Source organism: Epinephelus fuscoguttatus, linkage group LG19 (assembly GCF_011397635.1).
Source record: "Epinephelus fuscoguttatus linkage group LG19, E.fuscoguttatus.final_Chr_v1".
Classification (NCBI taxonomy): domain Eukaryota; kingdom Metazoa; phylum Chordata; class Actinopteri; order Perciformes; family Serranidae; genus Epinephelus; species Epinephelus fuscoguttatus.
The window spans coordinates 14,677,127-14,700,136 of NC_064770.1; the positions used below are offsets into that span (position 1 = coordinate 14,677,127).

General features: G+C 44.4%; 1 protein-coding gene across 2 annotated transcripts in view; it reads right to left on the minus strand.

Annotated features, from left to right (window-relative positions):
* Window positions 1-22,179, minus strand: part of arhgap23a (Rho GTPase activating protein 23a) — a 75,280-nt gene extending 53,101 nt beyond the window's left edge. Inside the window, exon 1 of one of the 2 annotated variants that reach the window (XM_049560418.1) lies at window positions 21,745-22,179. In XM_049560418.1, coding sequence (XP_049416375.1) covers window positions 21,745-21,753 — 9 coding nt within the window. In that variant the 5' untranslated portion in view covers window positions 21,754-22,179. Of the gene's footprint in view, window positions 1-6,414; window positions 6,704-21,744 lie in introns of those variants that run through there. The other variant, XM_049560416.1, reaches the window with a different exon arrangement.
* Between the last annotated feature and the right edge of the window lie 831 nt (window positions 22,180-23,010).

Here is a 23,010-nt window from a genome sequence, read left to right on the forward strand (position 1 = left end):
AGGTCAGTATTCGGCAGTATTAAGCAGATACCCCAAGTTAAGGTTGTCAGTAAAGAATAGGTTGGCATTTCCATCAGAGAAAATCAATCCTTCTTTCAGGTAATAACATCAAGAAATATCCTCCATTCATTTACACACAACATATACCTCAACTTCTGAACCAAACGGCATCCATTCTTCTTTATTCAACAACATTTTTGTGCTTTTCTAGAAACAAGATGCCTCTGATTACATGCACATTCCCTGCAACCGAAACAAAAACTAATAAACCTCTTTCATCAACCAAACCCACCAGTGGGTCGGTCATGCTGTGTGGCCAAGCTTTGATCAAGCTCCACTGGGAATCCCAAAATTTAATAAGATACCAAACACACCAGGCTGGATGTTTAGAAAACGTGTAAAAAAAAAAAAAAGAAAAAGAAAAAGATACACAAGATATCTAAGGTATTGATGGAATGTTGCAGCCATAAAAACACTGAGTCTTCAATCTGGAGTTCAGGCTGTTCTCTTGTACTGTTTGCATGTTTCCCTAGAAACATAATGCACCAAAATGCGTACATATCCCACGCAATGATGAGCCAGTAATTCGAGCATAACTTGCATATTTTGGAAGGTTGCAATCACGTGAATAATGCGCTGATGGGAGTAAAGAAGGAAGCGGTCCCAAGTGCTCTAGTTAAGAGGTATTTTGGGGTGATGGATGGATCACAAAGCCCAGGACTTTCCCCATGACACAAGTGTTCGGAACCGTGTGAACTTTTTGTGAACTTAAAAGTATCATAAGGTACGTTCTAACCATTTTTGGTTTTCCAGCCATTGCACCTTTACTTGCCTGAACCTAAAGATGCCTAAACATGTGGCTTTTCCTAAACCTAAGCACAGTAACTTAATGTTAATTACATAGCTTTACCATAAGGACCTAACGTCATTTGTATCGTACAAACCGCTGTATGAGGATATGTTGGGGAGTTGGAACAAGCTGGTGCAGAAAGAAAAATATTGCAGGGCAGTGTACGGTTGACTGATTTTTCCAACTATACAGCTACTTCAGGAAGAATTCCAGAGGGTAAACTGGATATTACAGGGTTCAATATGGTATAAATATACATATATCTTAACTTTTAACCAAGAAATTCTTTTATCAATCAACAGAATCATGATAATAATCAAGTTCATAGACCTTTACGATAAATTACATGTCAAAACAACATTGATTCAATTATTTATTGTCAAGTTTGACTCTTTCAGAGAGAAACACTGACTGACTGACAGATAAATGGGAGATCAATAAACAGCCATTAGCAAAAGAAACACGCCTGCTTTGCAGAGCTGCAACCGAGCAGCCGCTCCCCTCTCACCACAGTAAACAAGGTCAATGATGACTGATGTCCTTCGCCCACCTATACACTCTCTGCACAATGTTTGTACAGCATCAAGGACTTCCTCATACAAACATAAGAGCAGAAGGACAAATCAGACGCTCCATCGAGCTGGACAGATCTTCAAAACAGAGGGCATCTGAATACAGTGTGTGTGTGCGTGTGTGTGTGTGTGTGTGTGTGTGTGTGTGTGTGCGTGTGACCATTTTCTCAGCACCTGCACACAGATTACGAGGTGTGTGTGTACAACTCTGACCCTTAAAGTGCGATGTCAACATGCTGGAGTGCCTATATTTGTGAACACCTGTGCTTGTGTGTATGTGTGTGTGTGATTAAAGTGTGTCAACACACACACTCTCCAGGTTAATGATTGTAGATGTGAGGTGTGAGCTTGCGGTACAGCTGTCGTCTCGTGGCTCAGGAGTTGAGGAATGCAGCGGAGGTGACGGTGTCGAGGTGGGAGGGCGGAGGTGTAAAGGTGTGAGGGATGTTTTAATGGTGTTTACGGACCGCTGCAGGGCACACACTTTACTGTCATGCTCTGTGTGTCCACCGTGGAGCTCCGCCCACTGCATTGACACCGTTGAAGACAGTAAGTGCTCCAAATACCTATCATATTTTGGGAATGTGGCATGTTTAGCCTGGAGAAATGGAAAAATTGTGTGTGCTCGTGCTTTTTAATTCTTCCGGTCAGTGGACAATTCTGCTCCAGGATGCAGAGCACAACAGCCAGGCTTTTTGACAAGTTTCCCAACTTTGGCAGAAATGCTCCATAGTTGCAGCATGAGTAACTTCAGTTGTCACAGGACTTCTGTATCACTCTCTGTGAGTACAAAAGGGTACATTACAGTAATGTCTAACTAAATCAGAATCAGATTGCGATATATTGTATACTATAAAGACTTGTACATTTCCTGCAGCAGTTCCCAGTGTTTGACTTGTGTGATCCTTTCTAACAATGCAATGTCTGCTTCCAACCCTTCAACCCTTGAGACTGCTTAACTTCAGGGAGACTTTTTCTCAGACTGTTTTCTTGACAAATTTTTATGGGTTAAGAAAAGTTAAGTAAAAGCAGAATGGGGCGTCGGTGGCTTAGTGGTAGAGCAGGCGCCCCATGTGCAGGGCTGTTGCCGCGGCGGCCCGGGTTCGACTCCAGCCTGTGGCCCTTTGCTGCATGTCGCTCCCTCTCTCTCTCCCCCTTTCACACTTGTCTGTCCTATCCATTAAAGGCTAAAAATGCCCCAAAAAATATCTTTAAAAAGTAAAAGCAGAATATTGTGCCGCCAAAACATATTTTTCTGTACTACTCAGCTTCACCTTGCAACCTCTCAGGTGCTCACCCCCAGGTTGAGTCTTGGATATTCTTTCCACATTGAACGTCCACGGATAGCTATGTTCTTGTACTGGTCATGTGGAAACACACGTGATTCAATTCATACTACCACCGAGGATCCGTGTTGGTCTGGAGTTCCATGCATACACATTCCAGTTGTTTCATCTGTCTTTGTGTTTCATCAAGGACAAATTATATAAATGTGGGTGGATCTCCTCGCACAATCTGTCTTCAAAACAAGCATTTAACATTTGTTATCTTCTTCCTCTTTGCAAAGCAACTAAAGGTGTATCCGCCACCAACTGAACAAAAGTGTGGAACAAGAAACTATAATTCGTAACTGGAGCATGCCCAGTCAGAGCACTTGCTATACATAAATTCAGCACAGTTACAAATTCTGGGCTCAGGCGGACATCTGCATAGGGTCCACGTGAACCCTCATTAACATGGTAGGACGATGACATTTATGCCAAAGTGGAACCTTGCGTTTGTGGAAAGTATGAAACCAGAATTAGACCCCACCTCTAGGTAGCACGGGACTGGGATACACTGTACAAAAGAATCACATAAATTCCCAGCATAGCAGTATTGTCTGTGCTATGTGCCCACTACATGGTGAAACCATCTGCTAATGATCACAGAAATGCTTTCCTCTGCAGCATCACCCAGCTGCTTCCAGTTAACGTTGCCTTCAACCAAGAGCTGATCCTGAACCTGCTGACTGGATGTGGCCTCTGTGGTCTGAGGTTTTGCAACCTTTCTGAGGTGGTTGTCCTGTGATCAGCTGCATCACATAGGACTGAAAGACAGTTTGTGGATCAGCCGAAGCCTCTGTCTGAAGGTTTTGAGACCTTTAGGAAGCCATTAGCAGGGCTGTGCCTCAGCGTAAAGAGAGTACTCAGATCAGGGATAAAAAAAGTCAAGGATCAGCAGAACATAAAACACCCTGTCATCGATACAGCATGCAAGTCATGTCTGGACACATTCGGAAGACTGCAGGATAATGCTGCGTTAGTGTGCAGTGTATCAGAGAACAAACTGGTACACGTGCCACGCGGACAACAGAGGGGCTTTAACATCGACCAGCTCAGCTCAAGATTTTCATAAAAGCGCTCTCATGTTTCCCGTCATCAATATACTCCGGCGGCATCACGTGGCACAATGCAGCATTAGACATCGTACTCGTCCTGCCCTCTGCCCCGCCCTGCAGTGCACTGCCTCTATTGATCTCACCCACAAACCCTGCACTGCTACATTAGAGCGGGCCTGCTAACAACATCGAACTAGTCCCACTGGACATCATCATAACTGCTCGACGCTTTCATCCCTCTCTCTCTCTGCAGCTCAGAGGCTGAACCAGCACACAAGCCTGATTTGCTTTGTGTCTCTATGACAAATTAAACATTTAATCAGACAACAGTGTCATTTTGCATCTGACTGTCTTTTTTTGCTTCATTTAAATGGATTAGCTGTTTTCTTGGGTGTATTCAGTTGCACATCAAGACGCCAGTTTTGTCTGCTGTACAATAAATCCGCCATCATTAAAGTGAGATAACATGCAGACAGAGAAAGAGGCCTGACTAGATGGGGGCTGGGTGTTGGCTGAGACGTGCAGGGTCAAAGGTCAGGTATGAAACAGCAGGTTGGGGACTGAGATTAGACAAGTTGAGGTCAGGAGCTTATGAATAAAGAGACTAAAAGTTCAGAGAGAGTCATACCGGAGGACACCAGACACTTTAAAAGTAGTTTTATGACTTCTTGTTCATTAAGGCGACAGTTTTGTGAGCACAGCAGTTGTTACACATTTACTACAAAGTGTTTTACTACAAACTTCTACGCAACAAGCGTCACATTGAAAGAGATAAAACAGAGTTCATTGTGTTTAAAGGAGCATTTCTGTTTCAGCCGCATACAGCCAGAGAGGTTCAATTAAAGTGTGTGACCACAAAGGAGGAAACGTTACTCTTTGCTGGAGGGGATTAAACTCAACCGCGACAGATAATAAAAAGGGAGCAAAGTAGGTGGAAACTGGGGGAAACTCATAAGCAAAAAAAATTCTCAGCACAAAGAGTAGCAGATTGACAACAGAGGGTGATAAGCTAAGAGCGATACTGCAACACACAGGAGAGACACTGGCAAATATAACCTCATAACCCTGTCAAACACACAAACTCTCCACCAGATTCATCCAGCAAAAGGACCAAAGGAAATATCTCAGCAACTCCCCGACACAACCACATCACACACAAGAGCCTCTGGGGTTAAATCAAAGCAGACACACACACACACTAAAACACACACACACACACACACACACACACACACACACACACACACACACAGCAAAAGGCCAAGATACCAAACCATATGCCTCCTTCAACGAGCAAACCACCGCCCAGGGTGACATATCTTACCTCATGACTTCACCATGACACATCAGAGCTTCAATACACATTCCTGAAGTCAAACCGGGAGGAATTTAATTCACACGTCTCTTTGACAAGGCTTCCAGCACAGCAGACACAATAACACTAATTCACAAGAACTTTTTTTGCGGAATATAATCAGCTATGAAAGATAGGATTCACCTTTACAACCTAAATTTATCACACTTGTATGACAGTTGAGAAGGAGTTTGTTTTCTATCGCTAGCTTATAAGTCTTGTGATGCTTATCGACTTAAAGGTCATACTTTTCCAATCTTTTCATTTAATGATATGTCACCACTTGAAATACCTCCACCTTCATGTCGACCACTATTTGATGCCCTCTTTGTGTGGATTTCATATCTTGAAGGGGGACACCACCTAAATTAAGAATCCCTAGGAAAAGTTCAATCAATATTTGTGAACATGTGATGCTCTCTCTCAAAGCCAGAAACAAGAAAAGAAAGTCCCAAACTCGTGAAGTCATCGAGTATAAAGTCTGGTGCTGCTTCATAGGCGATGAATGGTTTTATTTTTTATACCAAATGAATTTTATGTTTCATTCTATTGTAGTGTCCTCAGCTCTGAAACAGACTCCTGGGTGCTCTCAGGGTCATCTACAACATCTTTCCCAAGTTATTGTCTATGGAGCAGCTCCAGACTTTATACCTTATGACATCACAAAATTGAGGCTTAGCACTCTAGTTTTGGATTTGGGAGAGTTGTCCAGGTTTACCTATATGTTTTAGCTGTCTTAGACCATAGGAATTTTTTGAAAATGGGCGTAGTTCCCATTTCAACCCCAGAGGAGCTCCAATTTGCCTGATTAATAATAAAAATCAGGAGATGTAGAGGAAGAAGAGGTGATGGACACTCTCCAAACACCCATCCCTGTTCGGGACGTCCCGTCTCCATTGACAGGCTGTCCGCCTCCTGGTGCAGCGAGAGGCGGACAAAAGACTGAAGCAACCGGGGCGTTAAATGTGACTCTGGATCACTTTTGTGAGGCGGCTGCTAAATTCATTGGGCTGCGCACCATTTGCCGTCCACAATAGTGCACAAAAGCTGCAGCAAAACACTGATCAAACACTTGGTTTCTGTACAGTATATGTCGCCGAGTGTGTGTGTACACAGCGGCTATGTAAACTATTGTTAATCCTCTTAGGAAATCACGCTCTCTGACCAGCAGCACCGCGCTGCACTTCAGTCCGTCCACACACAATAACGCTATCCCGGTATCAATACAATGATCGATAAGGCAGCTGCGTGTACTTACGTGGTTCTCAGAGTAGGGTGGTATTCCAACAAGGCAAAAAGCAACTCCATTCATTGGACAGCAGAGACTGTTTGGCTGCAACAAGGAGAGGCAGATTTGTTGCTGCACAGGCGGCAACACGAGCAGCTCTGAGAGTAACAGCGCTCCGGTCAGACGCAAACTTATACGTTCAACACTTATCCAGCTTCCTTCCTCCCGAAAAAAACCCCCTCTCTGTTCCCGTTGTTTCGGGACGTTCACTGCGCTCACCCCCTCCTCATCCTCTACTTCTTCTTCTTCCGCCAGACCGCATCAGTTGTACATAACTAAATCCCTCTGTGCTCGGCCCTGCCTGGAAACTCACTGCAGCGGCGTCAAAACACATGGGGGGGACACCGGAAGTCAGGAGACTGGGCCTTCAAAGTAAAGGCGTGGGAAGGAATGTGTACACAAAGGAGTTGGCAGTGGTGGAAAATAACTATGTACAGTTACTTAAATACTTTGCTCAAGTACAGTAATAAGATACTAGTACTTTATTTGAGTATTTCAATGTTCCACTACTTTATAGGCTCATTTTACTACACTACATTTCACAGACTAATATTGTACTTTTTTCTTTTAGTTACTTCAGATTCAGATTAATAATAGAAAAATATATTAAAAATTCTGTTTTATTACAATAGGCCTAGATAAAGATAATACCTGGCTGCTAAAAAAAAGCCCCACCAGCGAAAACACTGAAGTAATATTCCAGTACAATAATTATAATTCAATTAAATAAACATACACTATTCTGCATATTGAGCACTTTCATTTTCAAGACTTTAAGTATACATTTATGCTAATATTTCTGTACTTTTACTTGTGTAAGATTTTAAATGCAGGACTTTTATTTGTAACAGAGTATTTATACCCTGTAGTATTGCTACTTCTACTTAAGTGTAAGCTAGAAGTACTTCTTCCACCACTGGTGATGGCCCACTCATGACTGAATGTGGATAAAGCTAGAGTCAAAACTCGCCTTGTCGCATCTCTGGAAACTGATAAACAATCATGGAAATTTGTTTCTAATAGGTTTTGATTGCTTACATGTTTACACTTAAATAAATAAAAGCCCCAGTGTCTATATCCTATCAGCACACATAAGGTATTTTAATTCAGTAAAAAAGTGTACTCAACTTATGAAGGTTTAGTTCAAGCTTTTATAGTAGACATATTCACCGGACATGACACATTTGTATTGTGGCTAACTTGACACTCTGGGAATAGAGGGGAGTCAAATGTTGGGTAAATCTGTGCGCTCCGCCCTGCAAACCCACAGCGTGCGGGCTCCCTCTGGCTGTGCCAAAACATTTGGATGGGAGGGGTGACTGATGCCACCAAGACAGTAAGTACAAGTAAGAGCGAGGCGTTTTAATTGTAGGCAATTACAATATATTACACAATATATTAAAGTATGTACGACAATGAATCAAGTTTAACTCAAGTTTAGCCAGCAAGTGTGTCAACAGCTGTAAAACGACCATAACTGCAATGTGATAATACTTTACATAGAAGTTCTGCATTCAAAAGTACACAAGTATTATTCATAAAATCTACTGTAAGTATCAAAGGCTAAAGTACTGCAGGCAGCATGGCCCATAATAGTGTTACATTAGTATATTTGTCTCAAACTATATAATTACTGAAACATTAATATTATATAAGCAATATTTTAATGTTACGTCTGGTTGAAGTGGAGCTAATTTAAACTATTTCATATACATCCAGGTAATTACATTTACTGTTTGTTTAAGTAGTGGGGTAGAAGTATAGTGGCATAAAATGGAAATACTTAAGTAAAGTACCTCAGACTTGTACTTGAGTAAATGTACTTAGTTAAATGCGACAATCACACAGGTTTGTGGGGTTGTATTTATGTCATCAAAAGATAAGTGAGAGAACAACTGCAGGCTGCAATGAATCATTATTTTCCATTATCAACTATTCTGCTAATTATTTTCTCAAGTAACTGATTAATCATTTGGTCTATAAAGTTAAACATTTTCACTTGACTTATATAAAAAGCTTTTTAAAAGGCAAAAATTCGGATTTGAGAAGAAACAACTAATGAATTTCTGGCATTTTTGCTTAAAAAATGATTTAAAACATGACTTCTAACTTAAAATAGCTGTATCAATCAACTAAATGATCAGTGATACCGCTCTAATCCCCTTACAGTGACACTTACAGTTACCTCATAAATCTGATGTACTGTAAAGGCCGTAAACCCTAGGCTTGTGAAATGGGATGTATCAGACTTATTTTTAGATCAGGGAAATTCTCATCACCTAATCATATATGAGTGCTACTAACAAAAGGCGCACAAGTCTAACACAGAGTGTGACTCAAATAAATACATAGACTAAAGAGAAAAGGTCTTCACAAACAAAAACACAAGTCACTGAGAGATGTCAGAATTCCTTCCACACCCAGACAGAATAGACTTTAAATCATACATTCTCGGAAAACTTGTATTTTTAGCCCCTCTGGCTGCAGATGAACACTGAATCAATAGATGTGCAGTACAGTCAGGGGAAGCTTACTCATCAACAGAGCAGGAACTTCAGACCGCTGCCAAGAAGTCACACTACCTCATACTACTATATATGCTTCACAGTAGCCATGGCATTATGAGTAAGAGATGTAAACATTAGCTTTAGTCCTGATGAATGAAAAACAGTGAGAGAAGACCAAAATGTGGAGGCACAGTGCTTCAGCCGCTGTGATGGCTCAAAGCTGGGGGCCCATGTGGCTACTATTACTCTGAGGGGTGCAAGTATCAGTGAGCCACTTCAAAAGCCTGCCTGCCAAGGGGGGAAACAGACTGGAGTCATAGGGGGGAAAAAGCAGCTTACAGAAGTCTTCCCACGCCAAGAAGTGCAGCTGCCAACTCAGCCTCCATCTCAACATGTCTCCTCTGTCTGTTCACTCTCTCTCCACGGCCTCCAACCTCTGCCTCTGGCCCGCTCTGAGACACACAATACCACAGCCAAAGGCTTACAGAGGACACTCTCCCAAAGTCCTAGTCATGACCTTCGCTCATCCCCCATTTGAGACGGTTAATTACCATACGTGACCCAAATCCTGCCTACAGGTCGCTCATATAGCGCGGCCAAAGCAGTTTCTGTGAACACACGGCTGGTTGGAAATCCACCGTGGCAGAGTGAGAGCCCAGAGAGGCTTAGCAGCAGTATCCTGGTCTTAAGGTGAGAGAGCAGCAGGGCAGATTGTTTCTGAGAAAAAGGGAGGGTGACGAGGCAGACAGGGGGGGGCGTGAGGGCTGTCACAGCTGGACTTTTTCTATCTTCTCTGACCTCCAATCTGGATCCATCTCCGCAGCATCCTTCTGCAGCCCATGTGTTTCCTATTACGTGATAAATCAGTCTGTGCCTCGACACTTTTCTGTGGGAAGAATGATCCGATGTTAGTGAACCCCTCCTGTGTTGAGATTTGTCCACATCTTACCCCAGATTGCATACAGATACATGCTCACGCTACACATCAATTTGCCTGTCAGCCGAGCAAAATGGGCTTTGTATTATTGATGATCTGCTGGTTGGCTGAGAATGAGAGGTGCAGAGAGGAGGAAAGGGAGTGTGTTTGAGGTGTCATATCTGAGCAGGCGGGTAAGCACATTTTAAAATGCTGATTTTGACATAAAGAAAAGAGCCGCAATTTTATCCACATCTCGCCAAAAGACGAGGGTATTGTCGATATACTGCATTTGATGTCTCTCTTTTCTTCGTCTCTGGGTCAGCCTTAGTCACTGACACACAGCCTCAGGCATCGGGTACGTCCCTGTGATTGACTGAGTAAGCCCCAACCTGATGGTGATATGACGCGACACGCCCCGATCTCTTTCCCTCAAGGGCCGGCTGAAGACAAGCAGGGAGCATCCAGAGACTCCCCTCGGTCATTACATAATCACACACGCAGCTTGGCGCCTTGTCAGACAAACCCATAAACAACCATCATCCTATTAGCTCGCTTGACCGCGCCTCCCCGACTCCCATTTCCCCTCCGCTGGCTTGGCTCGGCAAGTGGTCCAGCCTCCCCGCTCTGCTGCTGAAGCTGTGGAAGCGATTGGGAGGGATGGAGGGAGTTGGTGGTTGGGTATCCCCTGCCATCCTTCGTACCATTCTAGGCCACTTCACAGAGCGTGTGTGCTGGTATGCTACGATTAATCGTGGTCACTACTTTACCCCCCCGGAAGCTTCTCATTCTTTCATATCTCCTCTGTTTCACTCCGCTTCCCTCAAGTTATTGAATCTGCCCTTTCAGTTAATGTCCGTCACCCCTCTCTGCACACACATACTTTCAGTCTGAGGAGCATGGTTGCCAGATCTTTTCAACATCATTTACTTTAAGTCTCTGGAGAGCGTGTAACACAGGCCACACTATCCCTCTACTTTATACAGTTGCATTTAATGAAGGTGCTTGGATGGTTTTCCTACTGCTGAGAGCCAAGAAGACACAATGTGCAAGTCCTCTCTCCCTCTTTTTAACCTTCTCTCTGTCGTCTCAAGTGTAATAGAAAGATTATCGCTGTCTGGGCCTGATAGAGTGAAATGTGTCCGGTGAGCACTCGGTCAGAGGGCCCGTTTCCACTGAAGAAGTTCCTGGTACTATTTGGGGGGCAGGAACTACTACAGGAACGTCCTCTCACTCGGCCCTCTCAACCGCCGTGTCTCCACTGAGAGAGCGGAGTATGAGGAAGGTTCCTGTAAAGTTACGGGCTGCCTCTGGATGTGACGTAATCGTTGCGCGACCATTTTGACCGGGGCAACGTAGGGACGCCGTTAGCCGATAGCGGTGTCTGTAATAACTCACTAAATGGCCCGTGAAAAAAATATTTTTTCCAGCGGATGTCTTGGTTACAACATGATTGAGCTAACTGGAGTAGTTTCATGTCGTATCCAGCAACGGGAGGCTTTTAACAGATGACGTCCTGATGTTAGCTTTGCTGCTGCTGTTAGCTGTCCCTGTCAGCTGATGCTTTCTAGACATCGGGACTTCCCATAACTGAATAAATACCACACATGTCAACACAAAACTGCTTTGCTAGCTCAATCATGTTGTAACTAAGAAATCCACTGGAAAAAATATTTTTTTCACGGGCCATTTAGTGAGTTTTTTTTTTTTACATGGCAGCGGAAGCTATATGAACGAGCTAATCCTCGTCTGCTGAGTTTTAAAAATGCCGGCTATTTTGTTGCTTTCTGTTGTTGTCACATCCCTCCTTGAGTATATCCAATCAGCAAGTAATCCCCAAGCCCCAGCCAGGAGTCTTTCGGGGCCATTCTGAGTACCTACCCCGAGGCAGGGACTTGTTTAGCCCCTGTAAAAGTTCCAGAACTCTGTCCTTTTGGGGTGGTTCCTGTGGTGGAGACACGCACCAACGGCCCCGGCCCCGTAAAATTACCCCGAAGTTCCTGCGGTGGAAACGGGCCTAGAGTGGAGAGCCTAAGAAATGTGGAGCTGATAGGAACACATATGCTTGAGCTTAACAAGTAATGTTCAGCTGCTTATTGCTAAGCATGTACGAACACATACATGCCTGTAAGTGTGTGATTGAGATGTGGATGTCGATGATGAGAGAGGGAGAGGTTCGGATATATTTGTACTCGTGAATGAGATGTAGATATGTGAGGGGTTCTGCCGTACGTCTCACACTCTGGTCATCTTTGGCGTCCTGTTGACACAGAGGCTCCTGTGGCACTCCTTTGAAGAGGGTTGCGGGAAGGTTGAGAGGGGGGTTTGGGGTTAGGGTTAGAGCCGTAAATTCCCCCTTTTCTCTGCGACAGGAGGAGTCCTCTTTGTCTGACCGGACAACTGGCACAAGGGGAGGAAACAGCTGACCGGGCAGCACAGGCAGGTTTTGTCACTGTACTGCACAGGCATATTGAGACTTGACTGAAATGTTTCGATTTTCACATAAATTTGTGAAGAAGTGACTGAGAACTGCAGCTTTTTGCATCCTACATCCTACACTGCTCAATCCCTTGTCCTCTTTAACAAATAAGTGATAAGATCTTACCAATTACTGAGTCTTAGGAACTTCATTTCATGGCCACAGAATCCCACAAAGTTTCAATGATGCTGTGTTTCCACCAAAACTTTTTTTCCGGTGAGGTGGAAACATTTATGTCAGATTCTGGATATAGTTTTCCTGCCATTTTGGGTCACCATTGGTTTCCGTTCATTTCCCTGTGATACGAAAAATGGCAAGTAGACTCTGGAAACTTGCACGGATTAAATCTATGACAGTCTACATTCATTTTTGTTGAGTGCTAATGCAATTTAAAGGGGAATCTATTATGCTTTTCCACATTTTGTGTCTTAAATATAGTGTTACAATTTTGGATGTTCATATTAAACAGGGCCAAAGTTTTACATAATGAGGTAAACGAATATAAAAGTAATCCCATGCTTCAGACCATTCTGTACACTGTTGAAAACCTGCCTCTTTTCTTTACTCTGGCTACAGTGTGACGCGTGCTGGATTTCTTTATATCGTTACACAGCCTACACTGCTAAATGAACCTATATGATAAGGTCAGGGAAACCCATAAACTTGGTAGCTGATGATGTAAATTTCTTACCGTAGAAAGTGTCACTATTCTCATTTAACAGTTATTCCCTGACTCTAAGTACACTGCTGACATACATGTAGCTACATGCTAATGTCAGGGAAATGCGTCATCTTAGTTGCCCTGATTTTGGATCATATTCCTGACGGTTTCTGTAGAAGCGTTTATTGGTGATTTTTCATAGTAACAAGTGCTGCTATTCTCAGTTCCGTCAGAGATGCAGAGATACAGAAGACCGAGAAAGTCAGACAGATGCTAAAATGGTGTTTCAGACAGAGGGTGAATACCACAGACTATAAAAATAAAGGACGTCGCTACTGTGACATCACCTATTCATTTGTGGACTCCCATTTGAAGCCTCGAGTTTGGCATTTCAACCGCCATTTTGTTTTTTTTGGTGACAGAAGTGACCATATTTGGGTGAGGGGCTGGAGCTGTGGAGGAGCGAGGGGTGGATCTGAATGAGAAGTGGAAGACACTATCGGCAGACAGCCTGTCACTCAAAGCAGCTCGCTCTTAATTATGCGTAACTTTAAGCCTCAATAAAATGTAAAAAGATGAGTTACATAAAAATTCACACCCCATACAGTTGTCATGGAAGGAGGAAATAAGCTGTAGAGAACTAAACCCTTTTTTATGCAAGGCTGTTAACATGATTATTTCTGCTGTAAAACTGGCATTTTAACATGGGGGTATATGAGGATCAACCGGCTTCTGGATCCAGCCTCAAGTGGTCATTAGAAGAACTGCAGTTTTTGAGACTTGTGCTGGCTTCATTTTTCAACCCCTGAGATTGCCGCTTGAATGCAGGTGTTCCAGCACACACACTGCGAAAAATAAAGTCATTTTTTAACATTAAAGCATGTAAACATGTAGTATAATGTAATAATAATGTAACTTTGATGAAACTGCAGTAAGTTACAAAACTCAAGTAAGCTTCAAGGTCCAAACAGAAACCGATTAAGGTCTTGAACACTACAAAATACATTCAAACTTCTAAAACACAGACACACAGTTTACATATCATAAGCTGTGATGTTAAGTATACATGACTCTATATAAATAAGCTAAAACAAGTGAAGTCATAGAGCAGGTCTGTACATTAACTGATTTTTGTTGTTCTTTCGCTGTCTAACGATGACATCTACGTCCAGTTTTTGATATCCAGTAATGGCCTATACTGCAGTCTAGCTCATGTCTCTACACTTTGTCTTATGTGTCATCTCTGTTCCTCTGTTGACCTGCTGACCCGTCTTCCCTCTGCGCCTTGTCCCACACTACATTTCATTTTAATCCCCCTCCTCTCTTGCAGCTGCCTCGCTCATTCTCCCGTAGGCCGTAGTAACTCAGACGAGCCCGTGGACACAACTGGCTGCTGCATGGCTGCGGAGACGGGTTTAAGTCCGAGCTCTGGCTGTTGCAGAGGACGTTCGGCTGGGTAGGATACTGGAGAGAATGACTCATTGGGGCCAAGAACGCGCGCACGCACACACGCACACACACACGTAATAAAGGACCACCACAAGCCTGTGCTTATGACTGGACGTGCTTCTATTTTAGCCCTGTTTCTACAGTTTTTACCACTGATACAGACGTTTGTATCAACACCTACTCACTGTTACTGTCTTTTACTGGGTTAGATGTGTGTAAGCCTGCTGTCCAAACTGTTCCAAGGTAGTTTCAGTCTTATCTTCCTGTACAAGCTGATACACTATCTCATCCCTACACATGAACTGCTGAGCCTCCTCTTCATGATGTTTTCCTTAACATGACTAGAGCTGATAGAGCAGCCATGTGGGAGTGTTTGAGATAAAGGAACAAAGAGAAGGAAATACCTGAGTCTAACAGGGAAAGTAGTGGATGTTCAGGTGTCACCATTTGCACAAGTGACCACTCATTCAACTCCCCAAAGTCTCCAGTCTGTCTCGATCAATCTATTCCTCAAAGCTCTAGACAACAGCAACAACTGAATCACATCCAGGGTATTCCACTGTTTCTATAAATGTGAGCTGTTACTATAATTGCTTGGCACACATTCATCAAAGGACACCCTGTAGCCCCCACTCCACCTTTTCGTTTCCACTAAACCTCTTCTGAGAGACAGAGAAGGAAAATAAACAGTAGTTCCAGTAGCAACGCCGCAAGTTTCCTTCCTGCTGCCCGTCACTTCATGTGTTTGCAGCCTCTTTACCTTTCACAGCTTTGCTTCCTGCCTCTAGCATCACTTCCTGCGGCACGGTCAGGGAGACAATGGAAACAAGTTCTAAGGATGAGATATGTCTTCAAGTCACATTCGGGAATCCCTTTATCTGATATCAGCAAAACTGTTTACATCAGATTTTTCTGCTGGTCACTGGTGAGTCAGGAACCTCCTAAAATAACTCAGGTAAAATTAGAATTACATGTTATTAGTAGGTGGCATGTTCCCCGAATACACCAGCCTGAATATACAACGGACAATTGTGGGCGGATTATGAGACAATGGGCCCCTGGGCCCAGACATGCAGTAGGCCCCACCACCGCTCCTATACAGGAGCAAGACACACAGACTTTATAGTTGTTTGGCCTATTTATGTTGTTGTTATGCATCTCTCAGTGGTTTTATGTCTCGTTGTGATCATTTTGCCTCTGTCTGTAGTCATTGTGAGTCTTTCTGCTGCTGTTTTGCATCTCTTTATAGTAGTTTTGTGTCTCTTTGTGGTCATTTTGTGTCTCTTTGTGTTCATTTTCACACTTTTCCTGGTTGTGTCTCTTTTATTTTGCAGGTGAAGGCCAGGGGGGCCCTGACATTTTGGGCCCCTGGGCCCATTCAATAATCCATCCATACGGACAATGGGCATTTGAAAGATTTGGGAGAACCCTGCAAACTGATATGATCACACATCCTAAAACTTAACTGTTTGATGTCTCCAGGTGACTATTTCACTTTAATTTAGTTAAAGAGAGAATTTTGCTGTCATGCTGGCGGTTTCTTGAAGCTTCAACAACTTTTTGGCTGCAATAAATGTTTTTTCACAAATTGTGCCAAATAACAGAATTGAGACTGGTCCACTAAACTAATTTTCTGCCCTTAAAAAATATTTGTTTTACAAATAAGACTTCCACCTGTTTGAATAAAGGTTTAGTAAAAACCTAACCTGCAGTGTAAACTTAATAAAACAAATCACAGCCATCCAGACAACTGCTGCTTCATTTTTTATCATGGAGCCTCATTTGAGTATGAATACATCTGTACAGCTATACAAAGAAAAAGGTGATTTAAAGAAAGGAACCTGAGGCCAACGGCCGATTTCCTGTGGTACAACAAAAGCTGTAAGCCACACCTCTTACAGAATATACAGTAAACTGAATAATCCCGTATATTCGAGGGGGATCATATCTTAATCCAAGCGTTTCCCTGGCCTTAAAACTCAGAGATAAGTTTGTCTAGACATGGCCTTAAAGCAGGGTGTTCTCCTTTTGGAGGACAGATTTCCAACCTTCAGAAAGGTCTCTGTTTTCACCCAACCAACCATCAGTGCAGAAATATTTGGTTCATGGGTCCTAAATGCTGTTGTCAGTCTCAAGGAATTGTAATTCTAGTGTTAGACTTCGTGCTTGAGACTAAATCGCAGACAGAGATAAGAACAGAGTGAACAAAAGACTGGCATCGCTCACCTCTTAAGCCTTTAAATATAAGCTGGGCCCACACACGCAGATATACTGAATTCAAAAGGAATGTCAACACTCACAGAAACATATTCTTAACTAGCAAAATGCACATAAAGATGACTGTTTTGTTATGTTTTCAATGGTGTGTTCATACAAAAGCTAAAGAAAGTATATTCTGTGAGTGAGGACATTGATTTGCATGAGTAGGCAAACATTATAACACAAAATGTTGCTTTTTTGCTTTGTAATCAATGAGGGTGAGGGGTCACCAAACCAGGGAGGATTATTTATTTCCCATGTGGAATACACATAAATGTGCACTGTCATCAACATCAAAACAAACTTCTTATTCTAGGTTGAATTCTGTAAAAAGAACACCATCTGTTCCTTTGCAGAGATTTCCCTAAACAGATAATCCTCAATCCCACTGAAAAGACAGAAATGGAGCCACAGTTGCCGTTGGAGGCCACAAGGGGGCTCACTACAGTGCTGGCATGGCAAGGTGGAGTATAGGTGGAGAGTAAAAAAACGAAGTTGTCCTCAGATACAGTTCTGTGGTGACTTTTATTTTATCTCCCTCGGTGGGATTTAGCAGGATTTATGGCGGTGATACTGGTGCAACCTGTCCATACACATGGTCAGTGTAGGCGTTGAATGAGAGGGTAAAAAGGGAGGTGGTACAGAAAGAAGGGATGATGCCTAAAACAAGATGAAATATCTTCAAATTGACGACTCAGATGTAGTCAATTTAATTGTCTCATCTTCAGTAGTTTGGAAAATAGGACAAGAGGTCAGCTTGTTAAGTGTGCAGTTCATTATTGATATGCAGCTGTGGTGCCCACTAACAGTAGGGCAGCTCTGTGGCCTGTTTAATTATCAAAGTAATGAAACAGCAGGCATCAGCTGCACAGCTGTTCGTGCCAGACTGACATCCTTACTCAAAACCTGGATGCTGAAGTCAAGACTCAAGGACGTAAAAGAAGGGCAGAAGACTGATTTCGAGATAGAAACAGAGGTCATGAGTTGAAATCTAAAACATGTCAAGCTGAGCGCTGCACATGCCAGACAGGCCCATTAGCTTAAATTGGACAAACTCAGTAGCAAACAGCCTCCTAATTGGACGTGACCAATAAACCTCATCCCTCAGTTTTGTTCCATTTACCCCTCCTCATCCTGTGTCATCAGCCCGCAGATCCCTGACATGGCCTGGACTGATGCAAAGCACTGCTGACAGGAAGGGCTTTAACCACACGGGATAACCTTCGACCCCTGCGGGAGCACCCCCCACCGTTACCCCTGCCATCTGCATTCATTCATTGCTCGCCACTCTAGTGCATTGAGGTTGAGGTCCAAAGCAGTCGTCCTGAGCTGAACAGGAGCTGTTTACTTCCTGGAGATGGGTGTCCTAGTTTTCTTTCACAGGACAATTTGCCCATTGTCTGCCTGCAGGCATCTACCATTTGGTTATCGCCCGCTTGACAATCCAATAGAGCCCAAATTAAGAACAGGAACCCTTTACTAACATCCTTCACATGCAAAAACATCTTCATCTTACACTAATACTAATAGGTTGACAGTTACATCTAAATGTTCGTATATATATTTCAAAATGAGGAAATAGATCAAAATGTGTGTAAATTTGCTCTAGAAATGTCCCATTCTTTATCCTATAAAGAAGTAGAGGAAAATGTGGGGGTAAAATATTCTTTTTAAGTATATATTTTACATACAGACTCCCTGCTTCATCTGCTACAAGCCTTTAAATGGCTGCCAGGTTAATCATATTCTCCCTCAGCTCCATGTCCCACAAATGTCCACACAGCCCTCTGCATGTTTCGCTCACCACATGCAAACTCAACTAAAAACACTATGCTTCTGTCCTGTAGCGTGGTTAATTTTCATTGTAATCCCCCTCATCCCTGCCATGCAAAACTGACAAACAGGTCAGAGAAGCTGCAGCAGCTCTCTGCATGGGTGAAGGGCTGGGTATATATGCTTATATGTGTGTGTTTAATGTCAATTTTGATGCAAATGCACAGACAAAGTTCATCCTTTCAGTCTCAACTGCTCAGGACAAAGAAACTCCTAAGTGTCCAAGGATTGCAGAGGCATAGGCAGGGGGCTTCGGGGTGCTGTGGGTGGGGCGTCAGATTAGACCACCTGTTCCACCATGAGGCTTTTCCTTTATCCTTCCCTCTCTCACACTTGTTGTCTTCCACATTCCCTGTCACTATCTCGTTTGTAACTTAATAAGAGCCTGTTCTTTCTCTCTCTTTAAACACTCACACACTTTCACTCTTGTAAAACATCTCCCTCCGCGGCTGCTTCGCTCTGAGCTAATTTTGACTGCATTCCACTCCAGTCACATCTATGGGAAACAGACAAAACAATTTGTGAGATAACTCTGGCTGAGAGCCACAGGGACTCACAGTCACACACACTGGTATACACACACATAGTACAGTTAGACATATGTCGCCGTGCCGCCCAAACTGAGCCTCGAGGGAGTCATGTTCAGACAGCAGCATAAACACAGCAGCGTCACCCCTGTCCACCTCACTGAGGCTCATCCGGCAGTATGAGGGATTCCCTCCACTGCAATGAAACGCTTGCCTACACACTGTACACTCAGGAGTTATGGAGTTCATTGAATGCAATAAAAAAGAAGTTTGCAGACAACATTATCCCAGAAAATGTATATTTTCTAGCTCTGTCTTCCATGATCGAGCACTAACTTGTCTCTCTGGCTGTTACAGCTAAGAGAACTGCTTGTTTTGTCTGATGGATGTGGTCAGGATACTCCAAACCCAGAGTTCACAGGGCAGCCGTCACCGCAGCTCTGCCCAGGTCTGCCTTAATGACTATTGATCTGAAAGCACTGATTTGCAGTGAGTCTGGCATTTTAATCATCCTCGGGCAAGTTTTTTTTTTTTTTTCAATGAGAACCATCCTGGTGTCAGTGAGCGTGTTTTATAAACATGTAAAACCAGACACCTCCGCTGAGGATGACTTACATCATGTGCAGAGCGTGGAGCGCGGCATTACTCGGGTGCAGAAGAATGCAGCGCAGACAGACTCTGAGAGAAAAGAGGTGTCCCACTGCTGCCCTTGATTCGCTCTCACAGACACTTTATGTAACCAGCCTTTTCCTGTTCCTCACTGAGCCACTGCCCTCCTTATCACTGTGCGTTTGAACATGTGTGTCTCTCCTTGCATAGAGCTGAAAAATGAGGACAAAGAGAAACGCACACACTGCATGGTGATGTCCTGTAAACGTGCAGCCTTTCCATGACTATAGTAAACACTACATGTCTCTGTTTACATTTGCACAGCAGTGTTAGTGCATGTTTATGCTGCCAAATGACAGTGGATCTGTAGAAGCCTCTCAGACATACACACTGTATATACAGAATCATCACGAAACACCAGGCTGACAAAGGCCTGGAGCAGGAAACACAAGTCGAGATAAAGCTCCACAACGACAATGATACTCAGTCACGTGATGAACGGGAAGTGCTATAATCATATTTGGTTGTAACATCACAATATGGTCCATCTATTAAAATGACACCGACCCAGCCTTAGCACTGCACCAAGGCCACGCTGTGTCAGCATTTCGCAGCGCTGCGCAGTCTTATAAATAGTTTTTGTTTCCTGTGAGGTACATTGTGCTGTAAGTGACACCACTCTTGGTTTTTGGTGCAGAATGCGAACTGATACTGAAAGTGTTTGTGTGTGTGTGACACTGAGGCCATGACCCATGGTCAGACACACTGTGTGCTCTGTGTTATTGCCTGAGGCTTCCCATTTGGGGAAATAAGGTTATGAGTGAGAAAGAAAACACACAAACAAGTGAAAAACATGGCATGCCTCCTGCAAACGTCTTTACCCATCCACACCCAAACACACCCACAGTCTGACCAGCAGCAGTGATGACATCATCTCTGCTATACTAGGGGGCTAACGTCACCCCAACCTGAACGAGCGGGCACAGACAGGAGATTTTCCCCTTATGGACCGCATGCATTATTCAGCCAAATGAAGGGTTGGGCTGGGATGTCTCACCCATACACCCCTCCTAATCTCCCCCTCCTCTTCCTCCTCCTTAATCACGAACCTGATGCTCACAACAGTTCCACCTCAGGAGGAGGAGAGGACGCAAAGCAACAGAGGAGAAGGAGGGAGGGAGATAAGAGGGGGATGAGGTAATCAATGACTAGGACAGACACTAGTAGTGCATTGAGGGCAACGTAGAGGAGAGCAGCTGGTCATCTCCAGCCTGAACTGGTAACAGCGGCTGCAATCAGCCTCCACTCAGAGGCTGTAAAACACACCAAATATTCCAAAACAGTCCTTAAATACTGGAGAAGTTTAAAGCGAAGGGGTCAAATTGACCAAGCATCAGCTGCTCTCACAGCAAACAAGCGGTGGATGACAGTCTCTGTAAGGGCTGGTGACATGAGTACACAGTGTTACAAAGCAGTAGACACGCTCATCTGAGCCTCCACGAATGAATGAACGCAGACACACACACGCAGCTCTGGATGGGAACCCTGTTGCATGACATCCCATCTCCCGCCTCCATCCTGACTCCAGGCGAGGGTGCCAATTTCTGCATGACATGTTAAGACGGATCACGACCGAGGATGCCTGTTAACCCACCAACTGAGCCACACCCCTCTTTTTATGCTTCTCTCTCTTTCCTCTGCCAGAGTGCTGATCTTATGACCCATATCGGAGATAAGCCGGTGATGTTTTCAGCTGTGTCATCTCTCCAGGGGCCTGGCACTTACCGGTGGCAGCACCTCTGCCGGCCCCCTCCCCCCCCAGAGTGAAACCTAGCTCGCCAGGGGGTGAAAGCAGAAAACACGTCGCAGGATAAGCAGCATGCTGTGCAGTTTGTTTTTTGCCTAGAGGGAATGGAAAGGGGGATGATGGATGTTATGAATGCTGTTGCTGCTCTGTGTGTTTTGTGTCAGCAAGGTGTGAATGTGAAGCACTCTAAAGGTGGTGGTCCCCTTCTCGTCCCCTTCAGTCCCTCCCTTCCTTTCCTTCTCTCCATCCTCACCTGGTCCATGATTTCAGCGAGCCTCCTCTCTCCTCCTGTTCCCAGTCATGGCACGAGATCACCGGCTGCCTGCCTTGTTTCTTCTTCTTTTCCTTGTTCAGTATTCCCAACAGCAATCCAATCCTGCTCTCCTCACACAGGCGAGGCAGCCTGGCAGCCGACTGCTGCGCCTCTCCACAGAGGCATGGTTCTGTCTCTCCTTGTGTTTCTGAGTGTGACAGTCTGATACATCCAACCAAACACTCCTCTCTTGTCCTTTCCTCTGTCTTCTCTCCTTCTCCTGCTGCTCAGAGCGGAGGCTGGAGGGCAAACAGGGCGTGCGTGGGTTCCTCACTTCTCTCCTTTGATAGCCACACAGAGGGAAGAGACTCCCGCTCTCCGTTTTCGTTCTCAAGCTCTTTCACTCGCTCCCTGTGTAAGCTGGCCCCTCGCCTCGCCTCCCTCCCTCTCTGTCTCCACTTCCCTCCTCTCTTTCCATCTCCCCTCCCCCTCCTGCTGCAGCCGAAGAGAGCCAGAGTGAGCAAATGAGAGAGAAGGAGCGAGGGAGAGAGGAGGGCGCTGGGCTGAGATTGGCTGCTGGGGGAATCATGTGACTCCCGGTAGAGGACTGAGGGACCCTCTGCCAGCTGTCCAGCTCATGCTTCCCTGAAAACCTCTGTTGCCATTGACAACAGCTGCCGTGCAACACACCAGCCACAGATCCCCAGTCACAAAGCCATTGGCTGCTAGGATTTACGGCCCCCGCCCCCTATTGTGGGGGGAGCATGTTGGGACGTGTAGTCCAATCTGTAGTGAGGCTGGACGGGGTGTTTAAGAGCAGACAACCCTGTGGCCCTGGGAGGAATGCTTTCCCCTGTGCTCGCCTCTCTGCTGAAATGTTTATGCATCAGTGTCACAGTGGCGTAGCTCCAGAGTGACATGGCAGGACAGCAGTTCAGATCATCAGCATTGACACTCTGGCAAAAAGTTGTATAAAACACACATGCGAAAAGGAAAGACCTCGAGGCCCGGGCATTCTTCATCAACCAGGAAAAAGACATCCTCTGTCGTTTTCCTCTCGGCCCGTGCTGAGGGAAACTCCCACCTCACAACAACAGGAACTCCACAGCTGAAGGCCATGGCTAAGCACATATATAGGCACCCCCTCACCTCCCCCCACCTCTCTTTTCTTTCATTGCCTCCTTTTTCTTTATTTGCTCTGTCTCTGTCCTCTCCGCCCCCCTCCCTCCCTCCCTCTCCATCTATTGTATTATTACACTCAATTCC